The following is a 26,298-nucleotide window of genomic DNA, read 5'->3' as shown; positions in this document are numbered from 1 at the left end:
CACTGATTGAAAGAGAATGCTTCCAACAGTCAGAATAATACAGGGAGGGATAGCTCAGTGGTTTGAGCATTGGCCTGCTAAACCCAGGGTTGTGAGTTCAATCCTTGAGGGGGCCATTTAGGGATCTGGGGCAAATGTTGGGGATTGGTCCTGCTTTGAGCAGGGGGGTTGGACTAGATGACCTTCTGACCCTGATATTCTATGATACAGCAAACATAAAGGCATATGCTTGTACCCTCTTGGTAACTCAAACCATCCTATTCTGTTGTCACCATTTAGAAACTCCATGGCTGACCCTTCTGTAAGTAGCGGAAAAGGTAAATTGAGATTCTCTTTCCAAAGATACCATCAATATATTGTATTATTTACACATAATGCACATTGTAGTTTTAGGTAGAACTGGTTGGAAAGTGGATTTTCCATTTGAGGGGATGGGGAGTTCATCCCAAATTGGGACAAAAATCCAACATTTCAAAATTTTTCATAAAATGAAATTCTGGAAAAAAAATATTTCAGTTCAATCAAAATGTTTCAGTTTGAAGTGGATGCTTTTTATTTATTTAATTTTTTAACATCAAATGAAGTAAATTGCTCAATAAAAATATCTGAACATTTCAGTCTGAAAAATGTGAGAAAAATGTCAGAATGAAATGTATTGACACTTCCAAAATGTTTATCTAATTTTTATCAAATTCAATTAAAAAAACAAACAAACAAAAAAAACACAAAAACAAAACATGGTGTAGTTAAAACCAGCTTTTTTCAATGGAAAGCTGTTCTGATTAAAATTTTCCAACTAGCTGTGGTTTTAACATCATAGCTGCATCAACACTATCTGCATTCTATCCCTTTAAATTCCCAGCCTAGAAGCGCATGTACAAGTGAACCGCAAAGGTGAGCAAATTTGAATTTCTGCTGCAGTACGAAGATAGGCGTCATTGTGCTGCTGTACTAAAGAAAGTTCTTAATTATTCCAAAATGGTCCATTCAGTCAGTGAAATAAATAAATGGAATGATTTCAAAATGACACACAGGGCTGCCTTTGTAAGGTGCTACATGGAATACAGACAGTGTAGCCTAGTGGAGAGGGCATTGGGCTCAGACGCAGGAAATTCTGCCACTGCTTTGCTGTCAGCTCACATATCTTTAAAATGGGGATAAAAATACTGACCACCTTTGTGAAGTGCTTTAAGATATACTGATGCGATCTGATTTATAAGTAATACTATAAAATATGGTACAAACCCTGATAGGGCAATTATTAGCTATGTTAATGTCAATTATAATTAATACACTTCTTGCTTTATAACATGGACATTTAATAAGCAAATATTGTTCCTTAAGGGCAAGAAAATTTAAAGAAAGATTTGTGAGCTATTCTGAGCACCAACCTCACCCCAAATTTTGACAGAGAGAAACTGCAGTACTAAGTTTAATCAGTGTACAAAAATCTCCCATTTTTAATTTTCCTTAAATTCTAAGCATCCATGTATGATCTTTTTACTAGGGAAAGTTTGACAGAGAAAGATGAACAGTTTTGCTTTTTTGGAAGAACCTAAGCAACAGCAACAATGACCTTCACAGTTTTTTATTTATAAAGTTGGAAAAATAACACCTTTAATAAGACTTTTTTGGTCTCCTACTAGGCCTGACATGTATTCAGTCTTCAAACATCTTTTCAGGGTTGACTTCTATGGGAACATCTTCCATAGAAAAGGGACCAGAAGGCATCTTTGTCTTTGCACAAGGAAACCTATGACTTACTTTGATATATGGCTTTCAGAGATGTGTTTCTACAAGATAGCAGGAACCCCAGGTTCAAATACTTTGGGCACCTTCAGATTTGATAATGCATTCTGCTACTGTAGTTCTGGGCTTTAAGGAACAGTTTCATCTACTGCAGCATTACAATGGTTTGAAGGCAAAGGACATAGATTGAGTATTTCAGATCCTTCGGAGAAAGGTTGGAGAGAAAATTTAAAGGCTTTGATTTTTGTTCTGTAGACCTGTGGTATTGACAGTCACTCCAGCATTTTGTACAGAGAAGCTACACCATAGACTGTTTTGTGGGAGCAGATAGGATTAAGAGGGCATATGCTTGAAGTTTTCAAGATGCTTAAGAGAACTATGGGAGAAGATGCTGATGAACTCCTCGAATAATGATAAACAACACGTATCAGAGTAGCAGCCGTGTTAGTCTATATCCGCAAAAAGAAAAGAAGTACTTGGGGCACCTTGTTAAACAACACGTAGTGTCTCTGGTACCTGGACTAAAAATGAAATAGGAAAGTAAATTAAATCTTTCTTCTTCTTTTATGTGTTTTCTTTTATTTAAAAAAAAAGAAAAGAGAGAGATGCAGCCTGGTGAACTTGTTCAACAAATGTATTCATGGTGACAAGAAGAAAATGTCAGGATAAGTACTGAGCAAGGAAAATACGATGACTAGTTTGCACAAAAAAGCTTTAAAACCAGGAGCTGGGTTCACGTGGCTCCTTTTGATCCATAAATTCTCTACAATAACAATAGTTAATTAGTTAATGTCTGTACAGTGCCTTGAACATGTAAAATGCTGGGCAAATGTTAGGAATGATTAATTTATTTATTTGTAGAGAATGAACAGCGTTTCATACTTTTTTCGGTAGGGTAAAAGACAAGAGGCCTGATTCTCCTCTCACTCTAGTGAAAATCAGGAATCAATGAAAGCTAGTGTAGGCGAGGGCAGAGTCAAGCCTGTGTTGCCAATGTGAAGAGTTTGCAGCGTAGGTAATAGCGCACAGAACAATCCCGATACCTTTATTCATAATCTAATTAAAGTAATTTGTATGTTTAAGGACCAGCAATGTTTCCTGGTGGATTGCAAATTAGAAAATCTGGGGTCAGTATTTCGCATCTTTTTTGATGAAACTAACTGCTAAAGGACTCTTAGATCCACAGTTGTTAGACCCATTTGGAGATTATAGAAATATAATCCAATGAAGTCCAATGTAAACTTTTAACTGAACAAAAGTACAGTTTCTCTGCAATACTAATAAAAGGAGCACTTTTTCTCCATAGATCTTGAGGTAAACTGTACCATCCCCATTTTGAACTGAGACATGGACAGGTTAAGTGATTAACAGCCTGCACAGTGAGTCTGTCAGGAGAAAGGGCACGCAACTATCCTGCTTACCTGCTAGCTTAGCCCCCAGGCAGTCTGATGAGTGCAGCTGACCCCCCAGTTGAGCCACTTGATTGGCCAAAGTGCCCAGTTGGCTAACAGGACTAGCGGACACACTCTTAAGACCAGCGGCAGCAGAAGGTGCTGGCTGCTCAAAGCATTTGCCTACGGCTGCGCTAACTTCTGCTCTCGTCTTTTTCTGGTCCCAGTCCTCCCTTTTTCCAGCACTGTCCCAACCCTGCTCCTGCCTCCCCGACTCCAGAAAATCTGGTTCTGATTCCTGGTTCTCACTTCAGCTTGACCCTTGACTTTGGCATTCGGCCTCTGACCCCGGCTCTGACCTTTGGCTCTGATTCTTGGTTCTGACTCTGTTTTGATCCTTGGCTCTGTTATCTGGCCTCTGACTCTGGTTTTGACCCTCACCTCCGTTTTCCTCCTCCGCATGCCTGCTCCAACAAGTACACTGGACGCCTGCTCCGACCACTAAGCCAGACTGCCCACATTCCAATCTCTAACAGTGTCAATGGAATATGACACAAGTTTCCTGACTCCCAGTCCAGAACCCAGCAACCTGCCTCCATTTAAAAATGAAAAGTTCCATTATAGATACTTTCCCTTGGTAAACCCTAGTTTTTAAAAAATGTAAATTTTGCATTTCTGTAACAAAAAAGCTCTGTTGAGAGTAGTTCTCAATTTTCACCCTGGATCAATGTAGTAAAGACTTGCAAAAATATGCGCTTTCAGATAAGAATAGTCACAAATAAAAATTAGGTTTCAGAGTAGCAGCCGTGTTAGTCTGCATCCGCAAAAAGAACAGGAGGACTTGTAGCACCTTAGAGACTAACAAATTTATTTGAGCAATGTGATATATGCCATCATGTGCCAGCAGTGCCCCTCTGCCATGTGCATTGGGCAAACCGGACAGTCTCTATGTAAAAGAATAAATGGACACAAATCAGACGTCAAGAATTATAACATTCAAAAACCAGTCGGAGAACACTTCAATCTCTCTGGTCACTTGATTACAGACCTAAAAGTTTCAATATTACAACAAAAAAACTTCAAAAACAGACTCCAACGAGAGACTGGTGAATTGGAATTAATTTGCAAACTGGACACCATTAAATTAGGCTTGAATAAAGACTGGGAGTGGATGTGTCATTACACAAAGTAAAACTATTTCCCCATGTTTATTTCCCACCCTCCCTACTGTTCCTCACATGTTCTTGTCAACTGCTGGAAATGGCCCATCTTGATTATCACTACAAAAGTTTTTTTTCCTCTCCTGCTGGTAATAGCTCACCTTAACTGATCACTTTCGTTACAGTGTGCGTGGTAACACCTATTGTTTCCTGTTCTCTGTGAATATATATCTTCCTACTGTATTTTCCACTGCATGCATCCGATGAAGTGGGCTGTAACCCATGAAAGCTTATGCTCAAATAAATTTGTTAGTCTCTAAGGTGCCACAAGGACTCCTGTTCTTTTTGCAAATAAAAATTAGTAGCTCTACCTTCAAGATGTTCAGGATGTTTCCTTTATCTTTGTTGGTTTCTTCAATTCATTTACCTGTCTGATTTAGATATAGAGCTGGCCAAAAACAGCCTTTCCATCCTGCAGGAAATTTCAGGATTTCGTTTTGTCCTGAATCAGGACAAAAAGTCAAAATCTTGGAATTTCTCATGAGTGAAACACTTCGTTTTGATAGTCAAAAAGTTTCATTTGACATCATCTTTTCAACTTTTATATTGTAAATTATAAAAGTCAAAATGAAACAGTTTGGTAAATTCCCATTAAATTTCAATGAAATTGATATTTTCCCACGAAACATTTGCTTTTGTGGAATCAGCATTTTCTGATGGCAAATTGTTCTGTCAGAAAATTTCAAACAGATCTACATAGAGGCTTTGCCAGGTAGTGTTGGAATTCTTGAAGTAGTTTAAATGGTCTCTGTTGATATTATCTATGCAGCCTTATATCTACAAAATGTTTCAGAGACACACTAAAATCTCTGAGGGAGAGATCCCTCCTTCCCTCACTTCTCACTCTCTCTTTTCTTATGTCCATTGGACATATGTTTCATAGAAGCAAAATGTAGCTTTAATATTGAGCGGGTCAGGTCAATTGAAGTCAATGAAACTATGACCATTTATACCAGTTGAAGATCTAACCCTGAATGTTTAGAAGTTTTGATGAAAAATGCAGGGTGGGAAATTCCACAGTACTTTATTTGCGAAATTTTCCATGTATTTTGACCAGCTCTATAGCTGACTGGAAAAAAATTTTTTGGAAAAAAAAGAAGCAGGGAAATTTTGAGAAAATATTCATAGGTTTCCCCCCTTGTTTTTCAACTGGCCCTATTTTTATCTTAATTCTTCTGAAGCCTTAAATGGAGTCTCCATAGAATCACAAGCAAGCATACTAAAGGGTAGGGTGTATTAATTTGCCTTGTCTAAGAGTTAATTTATCACATGGACAGTACTTTCAGAATCCAAATTAAAATGCTGTTTACGCTTTTCATTATTCAAAATCCAATATGTTAGTGAACGTAATACTTAGCACATTTTGATACATTTGGTGGGCTGAAAAAAGATTGATAGCTTTATCTCTATGAGTAGAGGAATGATAATTGTATCACTCGGGTTCTTTAGGATTCTATTCTCTCTCTTACATTCTGCAAACAGTTTTGTTAGTTCATGATCCATTGACCTCTTTTTATCTATTAGCCACCATGTTTATTGAGCAATTTTGTTTCTTGTCCTGTATTGTGCTGTTTGCTGTACCTCTTTTGTCTTTCCTTTCCTACCCAATGTTTTGGCATAGGGATATTCCAGTACAACAAAATAATAGCTGCTTTCATACAACCTGCATCATGTAATGTTCGTAAGGACAGCTACAAGAGGTTAAATAAAAATGGCAGCTGCAGAGAGAAATTAAGAAGTATACAGGAGGGAAGAAAGACCTGTTTTCAGATGCAGTTTGAAAGGTGATCGAGAGCTGGGGAGATGAGATACAGGTCCATGAGTTCCAGTGAGAATGAACTTGCATCGGCACTGATGGGAATACTGGGACAGAGAGAGCGCCAGAGGGTGCAGAGAGACACAAATAGGCAGGAGTTAATCCATGGAACTGGAGCCTGAAATGAATGGGAAGTCAGTGGAAGTCAGTGGAGTTGTTTCTAAGATGGATGGGACTTGATGGTAGAACTTCAGGTAAAACTTCTGTTCTCTTTGCAACATGCTGTCTCTGTCTATAGTTACTGATCTCCCTTCATCATCCCTAAGGGCAATCATCTGCTTTGGTCCCATTGTCAATTGTCAGGTACTTTCCTGTTTCTACTAGGAATATCTCAAGATCATTTTGAGGCTTTCTTCCTGTTATCCTTACTCAAACCCTGTTCCTGAGGGTTTTGTTCCATGCATTGCAATCACCCTCTGCTCCATGTTGCCATCTGCCTACCATCTATCTTTCTCTTTTAGGATTTGTAGGCTTGTTTTACTTCACAGAATATCAGGGTTGGAAGGGACCTCAGGAGATCACCTAGTCCAACCCCCTGCTCAAAGCAGGACCAATCCCCATTTTTTGCCACAGATCAACTAACAGCCCCCTCAAGGATTGAACTCACAACCCTGGGTTTAGCAGGCCAATGCTCAAACCACTGAGCTATTCCACCCCCGTGATTTAAAAAAAAAACAACCCTATGCTATTTCGGCTTCTACCATCATACTCTTTCTTGAGCAGGACTCACTTTGCCCCAGAGACTTCATATCATATTTGACATGTATTTCAAATAAAGTTAACTTTAACCTTTTAACAATTCAGTATTAATTTCAATAGAAGCATGTGCAGCTGCTATTGTATTGCTATTTTTAGGAGGCTTTGGTAGAGAACCAATTTCAGTGTAAGTCTGTGATGAGCCCATTACAATATAAAAATGAAATAATCACTAAGATGAAGAAGATTTAGGGCCTGATCCTGAGACTTGCTGAGCGTCCCAAGGGCTGAGCGCACTCAGTACCTTGCAGGAAGTGCTCAGCAGTTCATAGGCTTGGGGCCTTAATTTTTTTTTTTGGCCTAGGTAAGTAATATCTCATTTTTTCAATGCAACAGTTAGGTAGGGCTGATTTCTGTTGGTTTCTTGGCTTTGGTAAGTACCTAGACTGCTAGCCACAGCAAATGTAACCCTATTTTGTAAAGTTCTTGTAAAGTTATTTTTGCTCCCGCAGTGGAACATTCTATGGAAGCTTCTTATTATATCTGTTGTTATTATGTAACAGAGGATGAATTCAATTCAGACCGTGTTGTACTTTTCCATAATAGCAGGGGGAAAATAAATTACCATCTCAGAGCTATTTTAGAAATCTTCCTTTCTAATCAGTTTAAGTGAGTTCCATCTGCTCTAAGCATATTCCTGGTATAGGTTTCTAAATATCTTTTCATTCTGTTTCTGTTTAAAATGTATTTTTGCTGAGGTTGTACATCACAATTATAGCTGCTTGAAAGCAACTGCCTGTGTATAGCAAGCAGACATTTACCTTTCAGGTTTCCCATTCAATTGCACGGGAAGCAGTGGAAGTATCCTGTATCACATCCTTTCAGTGGTCAGCAGTTTTCTTCCCCCACACCAGTGATTCCTTGCAGCTTCTCTCCTTTTGGTCTTATAATAGCTGAGAGAAAAAGTTCCGAGCTGTTGAATTCATAGGGCCAGATGCTTTTAGGATGGGACTGCGTTTTAAAGTAGTTTCTTATCACTGTGATTTGAGGGGTTGGAGAATGCTTCTGCCTTACTACTCCATTCAGTATATAGTACCCACAGCTTTACATGGTGGAAGACACACTAAGTACGAAAAAGTGCTGTCAAAGCAACCAGATACATTCTGGAGACTGAAGCCAAACAAACTCCCTACTTACCATAATTATAGTAGGGAAGGAAGACATTTATAGGGGACATCAGGTTCACTCACAGGGAAGTGGTTTCATTGGTTCCCATCCTCTGAATATTCTTGAAATTACGTTTTTTCCTCTTTCTGCCAGCAGCCACCTCCCACCCTTTCTGGGCACACATGTCCCAGGAGGCCAGGCTTACGCTTTTGACTGTACTACTAGTCCTATCACTACTTTTACCAATCTGCCCTTGGCTATTATTTCCCTTGCTCTGTTCTAATTCTTCTGGAAAAAGCTAGAGGAGAGCCTCAACCAAAAGTACACAGCACAATTATCCTAAGTTCTGGAAAAGTTTGGATCCACTTCAGGACCATAGCTCTCAGGTCCATCCATGGGAGGTGTCAGCAAGGTCAGCGGCATGTGATTTACTTTAATGGGGTGTATGTGGCTTGATTGTTTCATTTCCTCAAGGTAAAGTTTGCAGTACCTGTTCCTGGCTGCAGTCTCCAATTCTAGCTCTGATGTCTTTCATGAGAACTAATTCAGTGGAGAAAAGGGTATACACGGTGGATGCTAAACATACCACATCCTGGATTGCATGTTGTTCGAGGTACATGGTAACCTACTTTTTAGAGAGCCCCCTCTATTGGATTATAGTATCTATCAGTCTTAGGTACTTCATGGCCCCCGTTACAGAGGATCTAAGTAACTCGCAAAGTCTGTATCAGAGCAGGTTGAAAAAATGTCAATATAATGATTTTCCCTCTGAGGGTGCTGTTTTGTCAACATTGAAATATTTGAGGGATCATGTTGATTTTGGTGAAAATTTGGATGGATTTTTTAAAAAAATATTCTGACTAAAATGGAATGCTTTTGTTTAGATTTTCTCATTTCATTCCAATGTTATCTTCTCATTTTGATTTTTAATGTTTTAACTTTTTAAAATACTTTAAGTGAAATATTATATTTAATATCATATATCCTGTTTTGACATGAAAAATGAAATGCTTTGATAAGGTCACTTCAGTGTTTCCAAAACAAAATATTTTGGAATTTTCATTCCACAGTAAATTTCAAAATGTTGACTTCTGTCCCGATTTGGGATGAACAGAAATTCCAAAAAGGCCAGAATTTCCCCTTGGACAGAATTTCTATTTTCTGGCCAACTCTGGTATTTATCCTCACAACACCCCTGTGGTGAAAGGAACTGATACTATCCCTGTTTTACAGATGGGGGGATTGAGGCCCAGAGAGACTAAGTGACTTGGCCAAGGTCACACAGGGGTCTCTGCCACAGCAAGGAATTGACCCTAGGGTTTCCTGAGTCGGATAGTAGCAGCTTAACCACTGGACTGTTGTTCAAGTCAGTAATGTCAGCTTTGGAAGGAATTGCCCATTCTTTTTCACATTCAGCTCCACCAGCTCTCACAATGGGTTTTCCATGTCCATGGAACTGTGCGACTCTGTCTGAGGGATGAAAGGATCAAAATGTTCTTCTGCAGACTTGTTTAATTTGACTATCTTGCTTTCCCAAGTGAGAAGCTGAATTCAATTTCCTCCCTCTCCCACCCTTCCTGGCTCTCATGACGTCCAAAAAGGCCAAATGACATCTTGCAGCATTCTGAAACGTTTTGGAGAGAGTAAGAGGAAGAAAGAAAGTACGAGACGTTCCCCTGATGCTAACCCAGTAAGACAGCAGAAACACAGCAAAGGAAATCTGCAGGCGCAGTCAACAAGGCAGCCCTGCCAAAAACCAGAAGGCCTCCTGTTAAGGGACAGTAGCCTAAGGGGGAGAAGCAAATGGTGAGCCAACAGGACAGAGTCATCCGGGAGTTTCATCTGCAGTCCAGATGGTCAAAAAATAGCTCGTAGCTGTGCTCAGACACAAGAGGAGTAGGTGGCATTGCCTTCTGGTTTACAGGACTCTAGGCACCAGCAGTTGGTTGAGGCAGAAGAGAGTGTCAGTGTTGTTGGACGCAATCTATTTGGGAGAGCTAGAAAAGCGAGAATGGGATGCGGGAGTAACACTATGTGCCAACAGTATTTACAGGAGATGGATCTGAACTATGTGCACCCAAACTTTGGTCAAGTTTGGATCTGGAAACCCCGAGTATATGGTTCTTTCTCTCCTCAGCAAAGAGTCTGCTTCCCCCTCAGGAAATTCTTCCCTTTCCCTCTTATTCCTCTGCAGAGTCGGTTCTTCCCTCATCCCGCAGACTCCGCCCCTTTCTGTCTTGTTCCCTGCTGGCACCTTATCTCCCTCCCTCCTGCACATCTTTTCCCCTCAGCATTCTCCCCCAGGGTCTTTTACCCCAACTCCCTTCTCCATGACTAACTCTCCTCCCCCATGGTTCTGTCCGCCTCTTGGTGTCACTCATCACCTGCTTCCATGACTCCCCCTGAATGCTGCCCTCTTTCTGCTTCCCAGCATCTCTTGCTCCCTTTCCCTCCATGGCTTCTCTTGGTGTCTCGGCCTCATTCCCCTCCTTGGTGCTCTCTATACCTCTTAGCCATCAAAGAGCCTTCCACACTGATGACTGCTCCTCCAACAGAGGATTAACTTGGGGCTGGGGGAGAGATGGAGGGGCATTTGAGGCTGCTGCATCCATACCAACATCCTCTTATCCCCTCAGCGTGCAGCAGTGGGAAAGCTGGTGGGGGAAGATGCAGAGAGGTAGGTGTGGCAGGGTGCATGTGGGGTGGGGGGAGGGAAGACCTGCAACACAAAACCCTGCATGGGTAAAGGCGTCTATGCAGCCCAGTACTCTGGGGAGACTGTGAGGGTGAGTGTGGAGAAGCTGTCTCCTGCATTACTGGGATATAGGATACGTCAATCAAAATAGATTCAGCTTTGAGTGCAAGAAAGTGAACACTGAGGCGTTAAGAAATCTAGTGAAACGGTTATATAGGAGGAAGCATTAAAATCAGATGTTTGGAGGAAGTCTGGTGAATCCAAAAATGATACAGGACCAAATCCTGCTGTCCTTCCTCCTTTGTGCGTCCTCGTCCCCTACAGTCTCAGTAATCAGACAAGGACCTGATTCTCTTCTCATTTCCATTAGTGTAACTCAGGAAGTCAATGGAGTCACTGTGCGATAAGCGAGAGGAGGATTTGGCTCAGTATAACTAATGCAAAGTAAACGAAAATGCCTCGGAAAAGGGGGAAAAGAAAAGGGCATTTTGGCTTGGTGAGAGGCTGCTCAGAAATCTGGAGAAGCACGAAGGAAACAAATCTGGCCAGATGCGTTCTCCGTTGGAATTCCTTTGCCCCCAGAGGAGTTGTATCGGGCACGGATTTGGCCTGTCACATTGGTGAAGGCTTGCAAGGGAAAAGATAAGGGTATCATAAAAGCAGAATGAGTTAAAACGATCTCAAGGGTAGCGGCTTCCACTGGATCTTGAAGACCCTTCCATCCAAAATCACGAACTCTTCAAGCACTTAAAAGAGATTCGTAAATAGCTTTCAGTGTGGTGCTAGCACGGACAGACATCGGGGTGGGGGGTGGAACAGGGTCGGATAAACCCATCACAGTTCACTGTTAAGTAACATTTCAAGCCTCAGCCGTGCTGTTTCATCCCACCATAAGACTTAGAGGTCCCTTTTGGCATTACTTATCATTCATTAAGTCTGGTAGCAGTGCTTTCAGCCGAAGTATACTCCGAGCACGTTTTCAGTGCTCCCATGGAAATCCCTGGATTGTTTTGCAGAACTTGAACAGTACAAATGAAGTCCCTGCTGTTACAACGGAGTTTATTTTCCGTTCTTTGGCAACCCCTTTGTAGCATGGAACAACAGCACAAATTCCTTTTTTTCTTTTTTGGCAATCACGCAAAAAGGCGAAAAAAAAAGTCACTGGACTGACTTTAGAGTCATTGTCCTCTGCACGTGCTGAAGAAAAAAAAGATTTTTCCGTTTCGCTTATTTCTTCAGCAAATGGAACGGGGCAATGCTTGTCGTCATATAATCCACTAGGATTGCTCGAGCTAAATGCAACTCTGTCATTGTTTTCATTCTGCAATCACTCACCGTGACAAGGCAGTAAGACATGTCTCCCCCTCTCCCTGATGTGGTGCTCTTTGACCACTTGAGCATGTTCCTTGTGGTAGGTCTCCCTTGTACGTATAAGCAGCTTACTCCGAGAGCCTGACAAACATTAGGATCTGTTTATTCCACATCACTATGGTTCTCACTGTTAAACTAAGATATAAACACAACAAATTAAATCAATGTATGCTTAGTCACATCTGTTTCATTTATGTCCAACTGGTGCCACTGAGGCAAAAAGTGCTCTGATTCTTTCCACATTGTTCAAGCTGAAAATTAACTGGCTTTGCGCACAATGAAACTCATACTTGTGTCAAAGAATTGGATCACTTGTATTGTTTTAAGGCAGAGTGACTTACAGTTCCCGTGTACCAGTCTATTATGGATGCAAAGGGGAACATTTCCTCTTTTATTTCCCCTGTTTACCTCGCCGGGTTTATTTTCATGTGTTTCTAACCAAAACCATCTCTGTTGTTCCCCAACAGAATTAAGGCAGCACCAGGTGTGAAGATAATGGCCATCAGAGTCAGTGATGCAGACCAGTGGGGAATTCAAGAGGAAGTAGACAATGGAGGGATGCAGACCACTGCCTCTGTTGTTTGTGTGCGTAATGATCCAAATATAGAGAGCAGGTAAGACATCCAAGCTATTTGATGCCTCACCATAGAGGTGATGTCTAGCAAGAAAATAATAGTCCCTTTTATAAACGATGCTGCTTTTGAAAGTACTGCTGTCCTTTCACCATCCTCCTAAATTCAAAAGCCTTGCCAAATTATAACATGATTCCATGTTATCTTACGAAAGCTTTAGGGTTTTTTTTTTCCAGTGCTTCATAAGTGAATAACCTAATTATACTCGATACAGCAGAAATTACCACTCTCCTATTGTCTGTCACCTAGGGGGGATGGTAGGAATAAATGCCTGCTGCAAAAGAGCCAAAAGCAAGAAGTGGATTAAAATGGGAGAAATACTACAAATAATTTAACAGCATATAGGACAGCGCTCTCACTTTTATTTGAAAAGCTATAAAACTAATAGCTACCAAGTATCATTCATTACCACCGCAGCATACCTATGGTTGTCTCAGATTTCTCATGAATGCCATATATATTTATGATGATGATGCTCTAACAAACTATATCCAAAGATATCAAAAGTAATGGAAATTTAAATTGTGACTCAAAATTATGTATTTTATAATACAAGCAATTGCTCTTGCAACCTCACTATATTTAGAGTACACAAAGCATATGTTTAGCCCCAAATTGTATTGTAGCTAGTCACAAAACTGTGTCAGACTTTAAATTCGAGAATCCTCCTTCTGCATCTGTCCTTCTCTGAAGATCCTTTTAAGGAAGAAAAACAGATGATAGTGTCTGTTCAGACCCAGGGAAATTATTATTGAATGTTTGGATTTCAGATTCAATTTCTCACCAGTTTCACATTCCATTTCTCATGCTATATTTGAGGAACAAACACCGCAGGGACCTATTTAAATAAAAAGTTGTCAATGAGATTTCTAGTGCAAAATTTCAATGGAATATTTCTATCCATACTGGGTTTCTTTAACTTCTTCTCCCCTATTTTTAGCCTTCTCCACTCACTTCTTCCCCCCTCCCGCCCCAAAGTGGCAAACCCAAATTTTGGGGTCTGATTTATCTGGGTCCCATATTGGAGGTTGAAGGGAAATTCTAGCTTTTTTTTGTAATTTGCTGCTGTTCATTTTCATCATAACAATTATCATTGCTATTCTTATAGCTCACCTATTTCTAACACATGGGATGGGCACTGCATAATTTGTTTCTGATTCAGTTCTTCTTCAATAAGACTCCTTGTGTCTTCTGTGGCTAAAGCTTTAAAAGTTTTGGGAGGACTGTCTGCCAGTGCAGGGTGTTTGACTGGGAGGAGAACCACCGCTGTTATACTGGAGTTACAGTTGCCACATGCAGACTTGGGCTATGAAAACTCCAATGATTAAATTCAGTCAAGGTTTCTCTGAATGAACCCAGATTGCCAGTCAAGAGGCTTGCTCAATACTGACCTCAAGTTTAGATTTTCCATTACAATAGCTGTGATCTATGTTCCATTTAGAGCAACAAACCCCCATCATATTAAAAGGGAAATGCTGAGGTTTAAGGAAATCTTAATATTATTCTTTGCTGCAGAAGAATCTATTTAATTGAACTGAAGTTACTAATTTTTGTTTTAGTAAAGCAAAAACTGTGGAGAACACTGAAAGTTTTTGCGTTGTACATGTTTCACTAATCCATGAAATTATACCTGTCACAGTAACTTAGTTTTTATTAACACTGTTTTTTACTTTGTGTTGAACTGTTAAATTATACAAAAGCAACAAATCTCAAGTTAATTAATACTTTGACCCTTTCCTTTGTGAGATTAGTTTTAATATTTCTGGATTAATTAAAGTATGCAAATAGAAACTGCTGAAAGATCGGTTCCAGATTTGCAAATATTGTAGCGCTTAGAGTAAATATTTAACTTTGATCTTTATTTTAATTTGCTTTTTTTTTTTGGCCTTGACACTCTTTCTTTTGAACAATGTGTATAGTTCATATACAGATTCTGCCACTTTGTTTGTTGGTTCATTTAAATCATTGGGGGCCCAAATCCTGCTCCTATTTCAATCAATATGGCAAAATTGCCATTGGGACAGATTCTGCATCCCTTGCTTCTGTTAGTAACTTCAAGTAGCTTCATTCAAGTCAAGTGGAGTTTTACCTGAGGAAGATGTTGCAAGATCATGCTCCTTAATTGTATAGCAAAAGGACAGACTGTAAATATTGATAAATAATTTTTTCCTTGAGGGACTCAGCCAGTTCCCACAGAAGTCAGTGAGCTCAATGTTATACCACTGATTTCCTTGGAGTGAAACCAGTGTAAAGCTGGAGTAACCCAGTGAATTGAGCCTAATATTTTAATGGAAGCATGTCGTCCTGGAGGAGGAACTTCTTCTGTTTGCTAATATTTGCAGCATATACTTTTGCTTTACAATTAAAGGGAAAGATCCTGCAACCCTCACTCCAGTGGACTTCAATGGAACTATTTGGATGAGTAAGAGCTACTCATATATAAGAGAGAGTTGCAGAAGCGGGCATTCTGTTGAAATTCCCCTGACTACTTTTGGATGTCCTTACCTTACTGAGGTCTGTTTTCCACTACTTAGGCATCAGCTGCTATTGCTTTCCCCAATGCTTAGCTCTGATAAGAGTCATGAAGGACCTTGGAGTCAGACTTTGACTACAAGAAGAACAGTGGCTTTAGACTGCAAGACATTCATAATCCAGTTTCTATTCCTTTTAGCTGGCATTATCTTTCAGAGCCCTTTCAAATTTGCTTACTTTTCTAATCTTTCTCCTCCTTCTCTCTGCGGTATTATCCTTTATCATGAGTTTTTCATCTCCCTTTTTCACATTTGTGAATGCAAATTGAGTGTTTGTTAAAATATTTTAAATTAAGACCTTTCCTCCTTTCATGCCAAGTGCATCATGCCTTTTCTCTACAACACTTACCAAAAAAAAAAAAAAAAAAAATCCTTATCACAATGGCTCAGGCGGTTTACATTATATTCTATTAAAAATCCATTTTGTCTAGAGTTGTCACCATTCATAGATTAAAGCTTTCCGGAGTGTGTTTTGTTAGGAACACATTCATAAATTCACCTCCTTAGAACTCCAACACATCCCATAAGCTTGTATTTCAAATCTCTTTCGATAACACGCTTTAACAAAGAGCATAAAAGGGAGCAATTATTGTATTTATTTGTATATATTCCCAGACACACTATATAGGTTCTTATACCATCCTCACCACCGTAGTGTCTGAGCACCTTCCAACAGTGCATTAAGAAACATGACTAGCATCTGTCATTTGTGCTCTCTCTCGTCCTCTCCGCAGGGGCAGAACTGTGTGGTAGTATTTTGTTTTGATAGTGTTGTGGTTTTTTTTTTTTAAATACCTATGCCACTCTGTGTTAATATCGGCGAAGGCAAGGTTGCAGAAGTGTGCTGGGCGCTTGAAGCAGAAGGTGATGAAGTCTCTGATGATCCTTAGTTCCTGTGGAGTCTGGCACCAGCCCCTGAGAAAACTGTTTCCTGCACAGATGAGCTTTGCCCTTATTGTGAATACATGTGAGCACGCCTACACTATTCAGGAGTTATTTAATAAGCATGCCTTGTCACTTCCAAGTGGCAACCGTTTACATTTCAACCAGCTACTGAGAGGTCAAAGCAAAGGAAACCAGAAAAGGAAAAACTAGGAAGGAAGACATGAAAAGATTATATATTGGACAGATCTTTGAACACAGCAGCTGCTTGGCAAAACAGACTCTGGTGCTGAATGTAGTAAAACCTGATAGAACGTTCTAATTTTTTTTAATCTATTAGGCAAATAAAAATCTTGCTGTCATTCATGAGGATGCAGTTTCTACTCCAAGCACATACACATGGAGCCAGAGTCTCCCTTTTCATGGGGAAAAATTATCATTTTGTGGGCCTGATCCTGTGAAGGGCTGAGTGCTGCTTGTGAGGTTTTGTGCACTCTTAGCTCCTGGTGACTGCATTGGGAATTGAGTCCTCAGCATCCCATTTACAGTCCTTACCTTGTTTTCAGGATTGGGTCCCTTGTCGTCTAGGAGCATGTGGCTTAATACATAAAGCGGTAGCAAGAAAATAGGTCGAATGCCAGTAACTGGGAGACTGCCGGTCACACTAGTGCTTAATAATGTTGTGAGAGCTGATCCTGTGCCCACTGAAGACAATGGACTTTTTCCTTTGAATTCAGCAGGAGCAGGATTGGGTCTTACAACTCCATAGCTCCTTTCTTTGCAAAGAATCTGAAAGCACCACTGGAATGTAGCTACCTCTGGTTGGCATGTAGCTATTGCATAGCAGCCTGGGACATAGTAGGGTCGGGAAGCAAAAGGTGAAAGACATCTGGGCAAATACCTACTTTTGGGAATGTGCTGTGGGAACTTGCGGCCTAATTCTGCAAGGTGCTGAGCACCATCCCTCCCACTGAAGTCACTGGGAAATGAGCACTCAGCATCTTGTAGTACTGGGTTATTTAAAGTCACCATAGAACAGGACATTGGTTTTTGAAGGTCTCATCTGAAACACTTCCCAGTACAGGATATTTTTTCATGGTGCTCAATTTCTCTTCCCTGGAACGTGGAGGGGATCAGTTAACCCTCCCGGGATTTGAATCTATGGTTTGGTGGTGACTAAGCATCCCAAATGAGATGTGTAGACTGGCAAGTGGGCCCTCTGCTTTTTGAAGGTGTATATTTAGTATGGGCCAACTTCTTCACTCAGAAAAACTTTGCCATTGAATTCTTTGGCACAATTGCCTGAGGGAGGAGTGTGCGATGTGCCTCTAAGTCTATGACGAACTAGCACTTTAATGAGAATGGTTATATTTATGCTAACTAGCAACATTAATTGAATTGATCCTTCCCTCAATAGTATTATTGAGACCAAACAAATTATTTTCACTTAGGGGATTATTTCCTCTCGAGGTCTGTAATACTGCTTCTGTCTATTAGGTTATCTACCACTGTATAAATCAAACTTACGCTAAAGTAAGTCAGACTACAGAAAAGCAGGGGGATAGTGGGGAGGAGGTGGGAAGAAATCTATAGCGATATCTTTTAATTTTCATCAAGGAATATTTATTCTGTCAATTGAAAGTTTTCTTTCACCTGATAGAGGCTAGCCCGACTGCACATAATTTGAAGAAATTGGTCTTTAAACTTGGATAAAAGTTAGAGTTAGTAGTTACCTTTCCATATTTCGCATGGGAGAAAAAATATATTCTACCCCTCTTGAAAACATTTTCCATTTAACTCAAGATACCTTGATAGCCACACACAGCAAATCAGTTGTGATAATATGTATCTTTAAACCAAAGAATAGAAGTGGCATGACTGTGTGTGCAAATGGATTCTTCTATTCTGAAGAGGTTTTTCTGTACTTGGGAGTGTCACTAGAACTAGTAATATCACGCAAAAGAAGGAACATTTTAAGTGTGACTGCCCGTTTTTGTGTTTTATATATACATGTGCACATTCATACAATATATACAATATATACATTGTATATATAATATATATTGTATAGATATTGTATACACAATATATACATATGCACATTCATACAATGTGTGCATATTTGTTGCATATAAACGTACGTACATATTATTTGAGCTGGCACAAACTACTGAACAAAAACATTGTTTTTTCTTTTCTTTTTCCTGGTGGTCCCTGCCTCAAAATTCAGAGTCTGGGCTCTCTTTTGCTACACTCATCTTTGTGAAAAGGGCTGTGATGATCCCTATCCACTTTATTCTGGGCAACATTATTTTTCCCACTAGATGTTGCCAATCCCACTCAATATCAGAAGGTAATAAACAAATGCTCACCCTGTAGCTGGAATGGTAGGGAAGGGTTCTGCTTTGAGGCCAGTGCCAGTCCTGTGCTATGTATTGGCTGGTATGTGGCACGCTCTCAGTGACAGGATTATGACTGCACACTGTAGCCCCGTGACAGTGTTCCTGAACCTCGTTGGACCACACACATCTTTCTGCTGTAGCACTGTTAGCCACCCAGCCAACTGGGCTTGATTCTGCCTGAATTCTGCCCTCACGCTGCAGTAAGTCCATCAGCAACCTGGCCTGTGGGAGAACAGATGCAGGCCTTGGTTTTTCACGTACCTTGTTCATCAATTAAAAATGGAACCTCACCCAGTCATCTGACCTGTCATTGAACATCAATGACAAATCAGGTGGCTGGGTTATCGGCGCTTGTTAAAGTCGTGTGTGTGTGTGTTTGTGTGTGTGACACCTAAATATTGACGCTAACAGGCAGTTAATGTAAATGGGGAAAATGGCATGTTTGTGGTGCTGCTGTTGTTTCACTTAATCTTTTTGCTGACTCCAGTGTTTGGAGCTGTGTTGATACTCAGGAAATAGCAGGCAAGGTAGGTACTGTGCTGCTACTTACTAGACTTACATATAATTTGAAATACACAAGCTTTCAGGCCCCAAAGGTCCCTTGTTGCAGGGTTGGCAGTTCAGACAGAGATCAGATGGCCTGGCACTCAGGTGTTGAGCCCCAACAATGTCCTTTGCAGTCATCTTAGGAAAGTCACACTTGAGTGAATGTGAATGAAAATTAAACATGTACTTAACTTCACACACAAAATTAAGTGCTGTCTTGAATAGGGATGGACTTAAGCAGATGCTCACATGCTTTCCCGAATCAGGGCCTAAGATTGTAGGCTATTTGGGACCTTGCTATCTTTTACCATATGTTTGTACAGCACAAGACTGATCTTGAATGCGGGTTGGTTGCGGGTTGTCATACAAATGATTACCTAAATGAGGAGCAGCATCTTGCCATGGCGCACACAGGAGTGTGCTGTTAACTACACCCACATAAGGCTCTGGGACATGCTCCATAGCACTCTAGGGACACGGTTTACTGCAAAAGAAGCTTGCTAGGCCTCAAGCATATAAGAACTACACCTGGCTGATGGAAGCTCAGTTTCACCTGTTGCTTCTACACAAAGCAGCAGTAACTCCTAGAGAGAAAGGCAAAACTTGTTGTGTCTTATTTCAAGCCCATGCACATGCTGTGGGCTGGAGTCCGGCTTAGAAGCCATTAGGTTGAGCTATTAGTAAGGAGAGAGTGCGAAAAAATGAGCAGATGGGACAAAGAAGAAAAACATCTGTGGAAATATAGGGTGAAAAATAGAGCGGAATGAAAACTACATAGAGAGGGACTGTAAAGAAAGGACTGGAGAGAACAGTTCTAGTGGGAAAATAGAGAGGGCTCACTTCTGTAGAGAGAGTAAGCTCAGCTTGCATCAATTTACAAGTGACCCCTGAATTTGGCCCAATGTATGTAAAGCAACCATCTGTGCTCACCAGCTTTGTGCAGAAGCTTTTCTATCCCTGTCAGAGAAGCTCTGGCTTTTCTTCAGCTGGAAAAACATGTTTGTTTCGCATAGAAAGATGACTCAATTTAAAAAGAGAGTCTCAAGCTACAGGAAAAATGTCTGCTCAGACAGTTCTGCAAGCCTCGTGAAGGCAAACAGTAGCTCTGGTTTATTTTATGGCTGTGTGTGGGCTGAAATGGAGTGTTTGTGCAGTGGGCTTCTGTGTGCCTTGTGAATCAGATGACACTGAGGTGGGGGAAGGCCGGGTGCAGATTAAAGGATTTGCACAGGTCCTGTGGTCCCACCATCCGACTGACAACGTGCTATCGCCGCTACCTCACTTCACCAGGGGAAGGGCAACGACTCTGCTAGGAATATCCTACATACTAATATAGTCACAGTTGAAACGCTGTAGCCCTGTCCCTTCGGTTTGGGGCCACTTAGACCTTCATTCAGAATAGCTTTCTTAGTTAGGACGTCACTTACGCACATGTTTAGTTGTAAGCATCTGCTCAAGTCCCGTTTACGTTGGTTGTAATGATAAGGAGGTACTCAGAGTTAGCTTTGTTAATCCTAGTAAAAGCAGCACCATGCTGAAAATATAAATGGTGACCGTAAGCCATGTTAGGGATAACTAGATGGATTTCGTTTGTTACACCTGAAAATACTGGAGAAGTCAGAAATTAACCTCTTGAACTATGCTGAAAGCTTATGAGTAAATTGAACATTTTTGCAGACAAATTATTTATTTATTTCTGGCAATCACATACAAAGGGATTGAAGGATACAGAGGCCAGAACTGTTTTTTCTTATATTATGAGAGGAGTAATTGAACACAAACTGAAATTGGGAGGCCTGTGTTTTAGGAACCTCTGAGGCCCATTTTACTGATTTACTATTTGTAAGTCAGCCAATTGGAAGGTCCGGCACACATTTGAATTCCATTACAGATGAAAAATTGACTTGCTTACTTAACAATCAGTGCATTAAAGTATAAAAGCCAACAACTAGTTTACTCGGCGTTTAGTCAAAATTTAAGCCCATTTTATTGTCTGGAGGTGCGATAGACTGGAAAGCATTATGTTTTTTACTTTTTGATTTATTTGACTCCTCAGTGCCAGATACATTATAAACCAACTTAGCATTAACTTTACACAAATTAATTTTTGCTTGTGTTAGAATTCCCCCTCCTCCCCAGCTTAAAGGGTTTGATTGAGAAGCCAGTGATATAATGAGTATAAAATAAAAATCAAATTGAAATGAGCTGTTAGGAAGGTCTGTGTGTGTGCGTGTTTAAACACCTGGTGTTGTTTTGAGAAGATATTTTGTTGGAATAAGACTAAGGGCAAATCTAATGCTAATTCTGTAAACTGTGGGGCACGGGCTGTCTTTTTGTTCTGTTTGTACAGTACCCGGCGCAGTGGGGTCCTGGACCATGACTAGGACTCCTAGGAGCTACTGGAAGACAAATAATAAATAATAATAATAAAAATGGAAGTCAGTGATAAAGTTCTCAGTGACTTTGGTGGAGCAGGATAAGAGTGCACCAGATTAGCGTCCTTTCTGCTGGTGCAAGGGAGATAGAGGTGCAAGCAGTGTGATTGGCAGCAGCAGTTCATTACAGGGACAATTCCACACTCCATCAACGCTTATTTATGGGAGTGGTCCCATGGGCGTCCCTGGAGCTGTTTGCATGAGTACTGCTTGTTGTAAGAGTTGCGGGATTTGGCTCATAAGGAGTGAAGAGTTATGGGAACAAATTGTGCCTGCTAAAGAACTTCACTCTGTAATGTCTAGCTAAAAATGTAGGCCACTAGGTACATTTCTTGAACATGTGACCTGTGGGCACTTGAACACAGGGACTTAAAGGCTAACATTCAGTTCGTTCTTTCTGTACAGTTTGGTCTGGGTAAGTTTTCCCATGATACCTGTTGAGGAGCTCACTTTGAAATATTACAGTCCTTAAGGCAACAAGCAAGCTTACCTTAAGAGTGACTGCAAATGGCTTAACTCTTGGATATGCCTCTTTTGTGTGTTTAAATAAGCAAGTCTCCATTCACTTGAAAGTTTTGGGGCCTGTTGGGCCCAAAAGTTTTTGTAACAAATGTAGTCCCAGAATTTTACGAAGTAAAGTCCTCTTAGAAGACAGCTTTGTTGTTAGGGGTCTCTCTTTTGTGTGTTGTCTAAAAATCCTGTACTGAAATTCCTGTTTTCTCATTTGTAATCTCTAGATTGTGAATAGTGCTGTGCAGCTGTATAAAAGCACGGAGAGGCGGTGCAAGAATCCTTCCCCTCAGCCCCTCCGGCACCGGTGCATGGTCCGGTCACAAACCCAAGCCTGGCATTTATTCCTTGGGTTGATTGCTCATGGCTCCTATTGTTATATATGTTAATTTATCCAAAGGGCTTGGGGCCAGGAAAGGCCCTGTGTCCCTCCCACTCTGTACAATGGAGTAGAACTGGTTAGGCACAGTCAGTATGCTGTAGCTTTTCTAAGGGTATCCGTACACTGGAGCTCAGGGTGTAGCTTCCAGTTCAGATAGACAGACCTGCCCCAGCTTGGTTAGTGCTAGCGCACCAAAAATAGACGTGTAGCCATGACAGCGTGAGCAGTGGGAGGGGTTAGTTGCCCCCAGTACAATGCCATCTGATACCCTAGGTACATACTTGGGGCGTCTAGCACCTCCTGCTGTGCATGCCATTGCTACTACACTTCTAATTTTAGCATGCTACCGTGATCAGATCTAGCGTAAGTATGTCTACCTGAGCTGGGAAATGACACCTCCACCTTCAGTAGAGACATAACCCGATAGCAAGTCGGCTGTGCTCCTGAAGCTATGAAACTGCAGAGTTTAACATTGAAAATCCCCAATGTCAAAACCAAAAACCACTCAACAAATGCCAGCAACATCACGAGCCGAACATGAACGAGTCTTGAATCGGTTGCTGAGTTGCTTGAGTTTGACACATTTTAGCTCCTCAGGTAACTGGCTATTTTGTTTATGTGTGTGCTTGGTGCTGTACAAGCTGCAAAGAAAGACATGGCCCCAGCCCAGAGAAGTTTTCAGTCTGCACATTAAACTCTAGAAATTCTCCAACTTAACAGTGAATGGAGAGTAAAGATGTTTGGTCTTAAGGTACCTAGTTTTCAACTTCTTTTAGGTAGTTTTTTTTCTAGGCTGATTTCATGGATACATAACCAGGGTTTCATTTAGTCAGATAAGCACTCATCTTAATGTTGTACCATTTAATTTCTTTAGTGTCAAGAGGAGGAAATAAGTTATTCCTCTCTTTAAAAGAGTGATTTAAGTAGGGAATAATGAATGCAAAATGCTGTAGTTAAAAATCAGCAGATAAACTGATGGATCATCTGTCACTCTTAAGCCTTGCTCTAATGGGAAGGGAGATAATCATTTAAAAAAATAAAAATGGTAGTGATGAATTTAGTGTATGTTGGCTGTGAATCACTTAATAACGAAAACTGTTATTTCTCAATTTATCAAGCGCTCAACACATACGCTCCCTGCTGACCTACATACTGTAGGAGCAAGAAGTTATTTTCAAGGGTCTTTTAAAGGACTGAGCACATAAGATGAGACATTTTGCAGCTTATAGGCCTGAATTTTCCATTGAATTACACCAATTTAGTCTCTAAAGTGCCACAAGTACTCCTTTTCGTTTTACCGATTTTATATGAGTGGGTCTCCATTAAATTCAGTGAAAGGGCAGAGTTATTGCAAAAGAAATGATGCTACAACATGAAATGCTTTCATAGACACGAGCATAAAGCTGGACTGAACACAGCAGAGAATCAGGCCTTTGGTGTTTTGGTAACCTGCTGCTGCCTGCTTTTATACAATTAGAAAAGTCAGCATTTGAAGGGAGTTATCAACAGAGTTATATTGGATATAGCAACGTTTCTCTATACTTAGGAAAGGAATTGGCTGTGTGGTAACTGTTGACTATTGGAGACTGTTGCCTTTATTAATTTACAAAGAGTTGCTGCCAATGCATTATTTTTTTCTTCCGTATAAATATATTGTAACTGTAACAAAAGGCAAATGAAGAATTAAAAAAAATTACTATAAATTACTATCCAAAGTTTAACGCAATCCAGTTTTTTTAAAAAAAATTAAATAAACTCTTACTGGGATTTCCAGGAATGTACATTAGGAAAGGGGGTCTCTGTTAAAATCAAACTTACTGGAAAAGTCTTTTAATATCTGCCACATACCAAACATAATTGTTTGTTCATCTTTTATATTGTGGTGGCATCAAAAGGTGTCTGCCAGGTCTGGGACTGCATTTCTGCAGGCAGGATTCTTCAGAAGGGTTCACAAACTACAACTGGGGTTAGATTTCCAAAGCCCCCTGAAGTCAGTGGGTGCCTTTTCACTGACTTGTGTGCCTTTAGATCTGGCCCTAAGTAAGGCGCTGAGCTGGTGTATGATAACTGATGGTCTCTGCCTCAAGCAGCTTATGAGAATCTAATCTAGCTAGGTTCTTATACCGTGCCCATTGCTACGCTGACTTGAACACCTATCTTCACTATTAATTAACAACATTGTAGAAGGGAGATTTTCAAGTCCATACTGCTGTATGTTTTCCAGCTTATCAAAGATATATATCTGTTGTGTCTGTAGCTTTATAAAGTGGTGCATTCATCAGGGGTAACATCGGTCCTTGACCTTTGCAATAAGTGTCAATGTAGATGTGTTTACCTTACCTCTTGTCTGTAACAGTTCCACGCAGCGGATATTCCACAGGCTATTCACTGTTGATGGCCAAAGGTCGATGAAAGCCTTTCCCATTGTGGCATAATTTCTTTTGCAATGTGAAACAGAGGCGGTCACTCTTGCATGATTGCAATAACTCTGCCCTTTCATTTTACATTGTTAGAGCAGCTGAACAAAACGGGTCAAACCCTGGACTGCAGCTCCCCATCCTTGTTATGTCAGTGCACAATTAGCTAAACTTTTTGTGTTTCACATTATGTTGTTGCCCCAAGCCAGGTGAACAAATGCACTTTACAGAAAGACTATGATGAAGAACGAGACATGAATATGTTATCAGAAGCCAAAATTACAGGCTTCCTTTTCTGTTGACTTGGTGCCTCAGCATCATTATATTTATTCCTCATGTGACTGTTTTAAAATGCTGCAACGTGCACCATTTTTTGAACCTCACAGAACATTTTCTCCTTTGATCTTTTTAAATTAACAATAAATGTCATAAATAGCAGGAGAGCTGGGTGGACAGGAGAGAGATTTGTGTGAACCGTTCGAGTGGAAAACATAATTGATCACCCATCACAGAATTTGGAGGAACCGTTGTGCTTTTGCCTGTTGTAATTCAGTGAATTTGTAAGGTTTTTAGTTTGACAGTAGATTAGTCTCTTAAATTTCATTTATTTGATGAAGGGAATGGCTGCTGGACTACTTCCTCCCCATCTCCCCTGAACTCCAGCAGAGATCCACAGAACTTATGTAGTGACGTGAACTGTAATTCTGTTTCAGCCATGATTATATGTCAGTCTGCAGTACACTGTAAGTGGCACTTTTGGAATCCTGCTGTGAGTGGTTGATTAGATTCTGGTCGCTTTTAGTCCTGTACATAAGATATTTTTAATTTAACTTTTATTTTTTTTTTTTACAAAGCAGAGAAATGCACACAAGTTATGGAGATTTTTTTTATTTTGTTTTTTTTGCTAACAGTGCTTGCTTAAATACAGAATATTAGGAAAGACTGAGTTTCCATCAGAAGTCTTCCCACCTGTCTCAAAAAGCAAGTAAATAAATAAATGTGAAGACTCATATCGGCCTCAGAATTGGTAGGGTAGGTCTGAGGCCAAGATAGAATTTCCCTACAAAACATGACTCATAAATTGCATTTGGAACTCTCTATAATAAAATGAACTGTAACTGCAAGTGTATCTGTAGCCAGGCTTGTTACATTTTTCATTGTCAGCACAAGCTTTCTCCTCCAAATATCCTATTGAACCAAAGAAAGAAACTCTGCTCTCTGTTAATGCTGATGTCTATAATTCATCCCGTTCATTTTCTGCACTGTTATTTTCTTAGTGTGCTTCTCAAACTTATATGGTACAGCAGAACTTAATTGATCAGGTCTGATGCACTTCTTTTCTATTCTTGGCAGAAGTGTAGGTTGCTTAAGCCATTCTGTGGGAGATGCCTTCTGGAACATGCAACGTGCCGCGCTTTTAGGATATGGCAGGGTTAGGGCTTAATTCAGGAAGATC

The 26,298-nt window shown here is 40.4% G+C and overlaps 1 protein-coding gene across 1 annotated transcript in view; it reads left to right on the top strand.

Annotated features, from left to right (window-relative positions):
- The window catches only part of TMEM132B (transmembrane protein 132B), a 259,572-nt gene that overhangs the window by 44,967 nt on the left and 188,307 nt on the right, over positions 1–26,298 (top strand). Inside the window, exon 3 of the mRNA XM_077835357.1 lies at positions 12,573–12,719. Within this exon, the coding sequence (XP_077691483.1) occupies positions 12,573–12,719 (147 nt within the window). The remainder of the gene's footprint in view (positions 1–12,572; positions 12,720–26,298) is intronic.

Source organism: Eretmochelys imbricata, chromosome 15 (genome assembly GCF_965152235.1).
Source record: "Eretmochelys imbricata isolate rEreImb1 chromosome 15, rEreImb1.hap1, whole genome shotgun sequence".
Lineage (NCBI taxonomy): Eukaryota > Metazoa > Chordata > Testudines > Cheloniidae > Eretmochelys > Eretmochelys imbricata.
The sequence above is the reverse complement of the archived record's forward strand: the minus strand, read 5'-3'. Positions and strand labels throughout refer to the sequence as shown.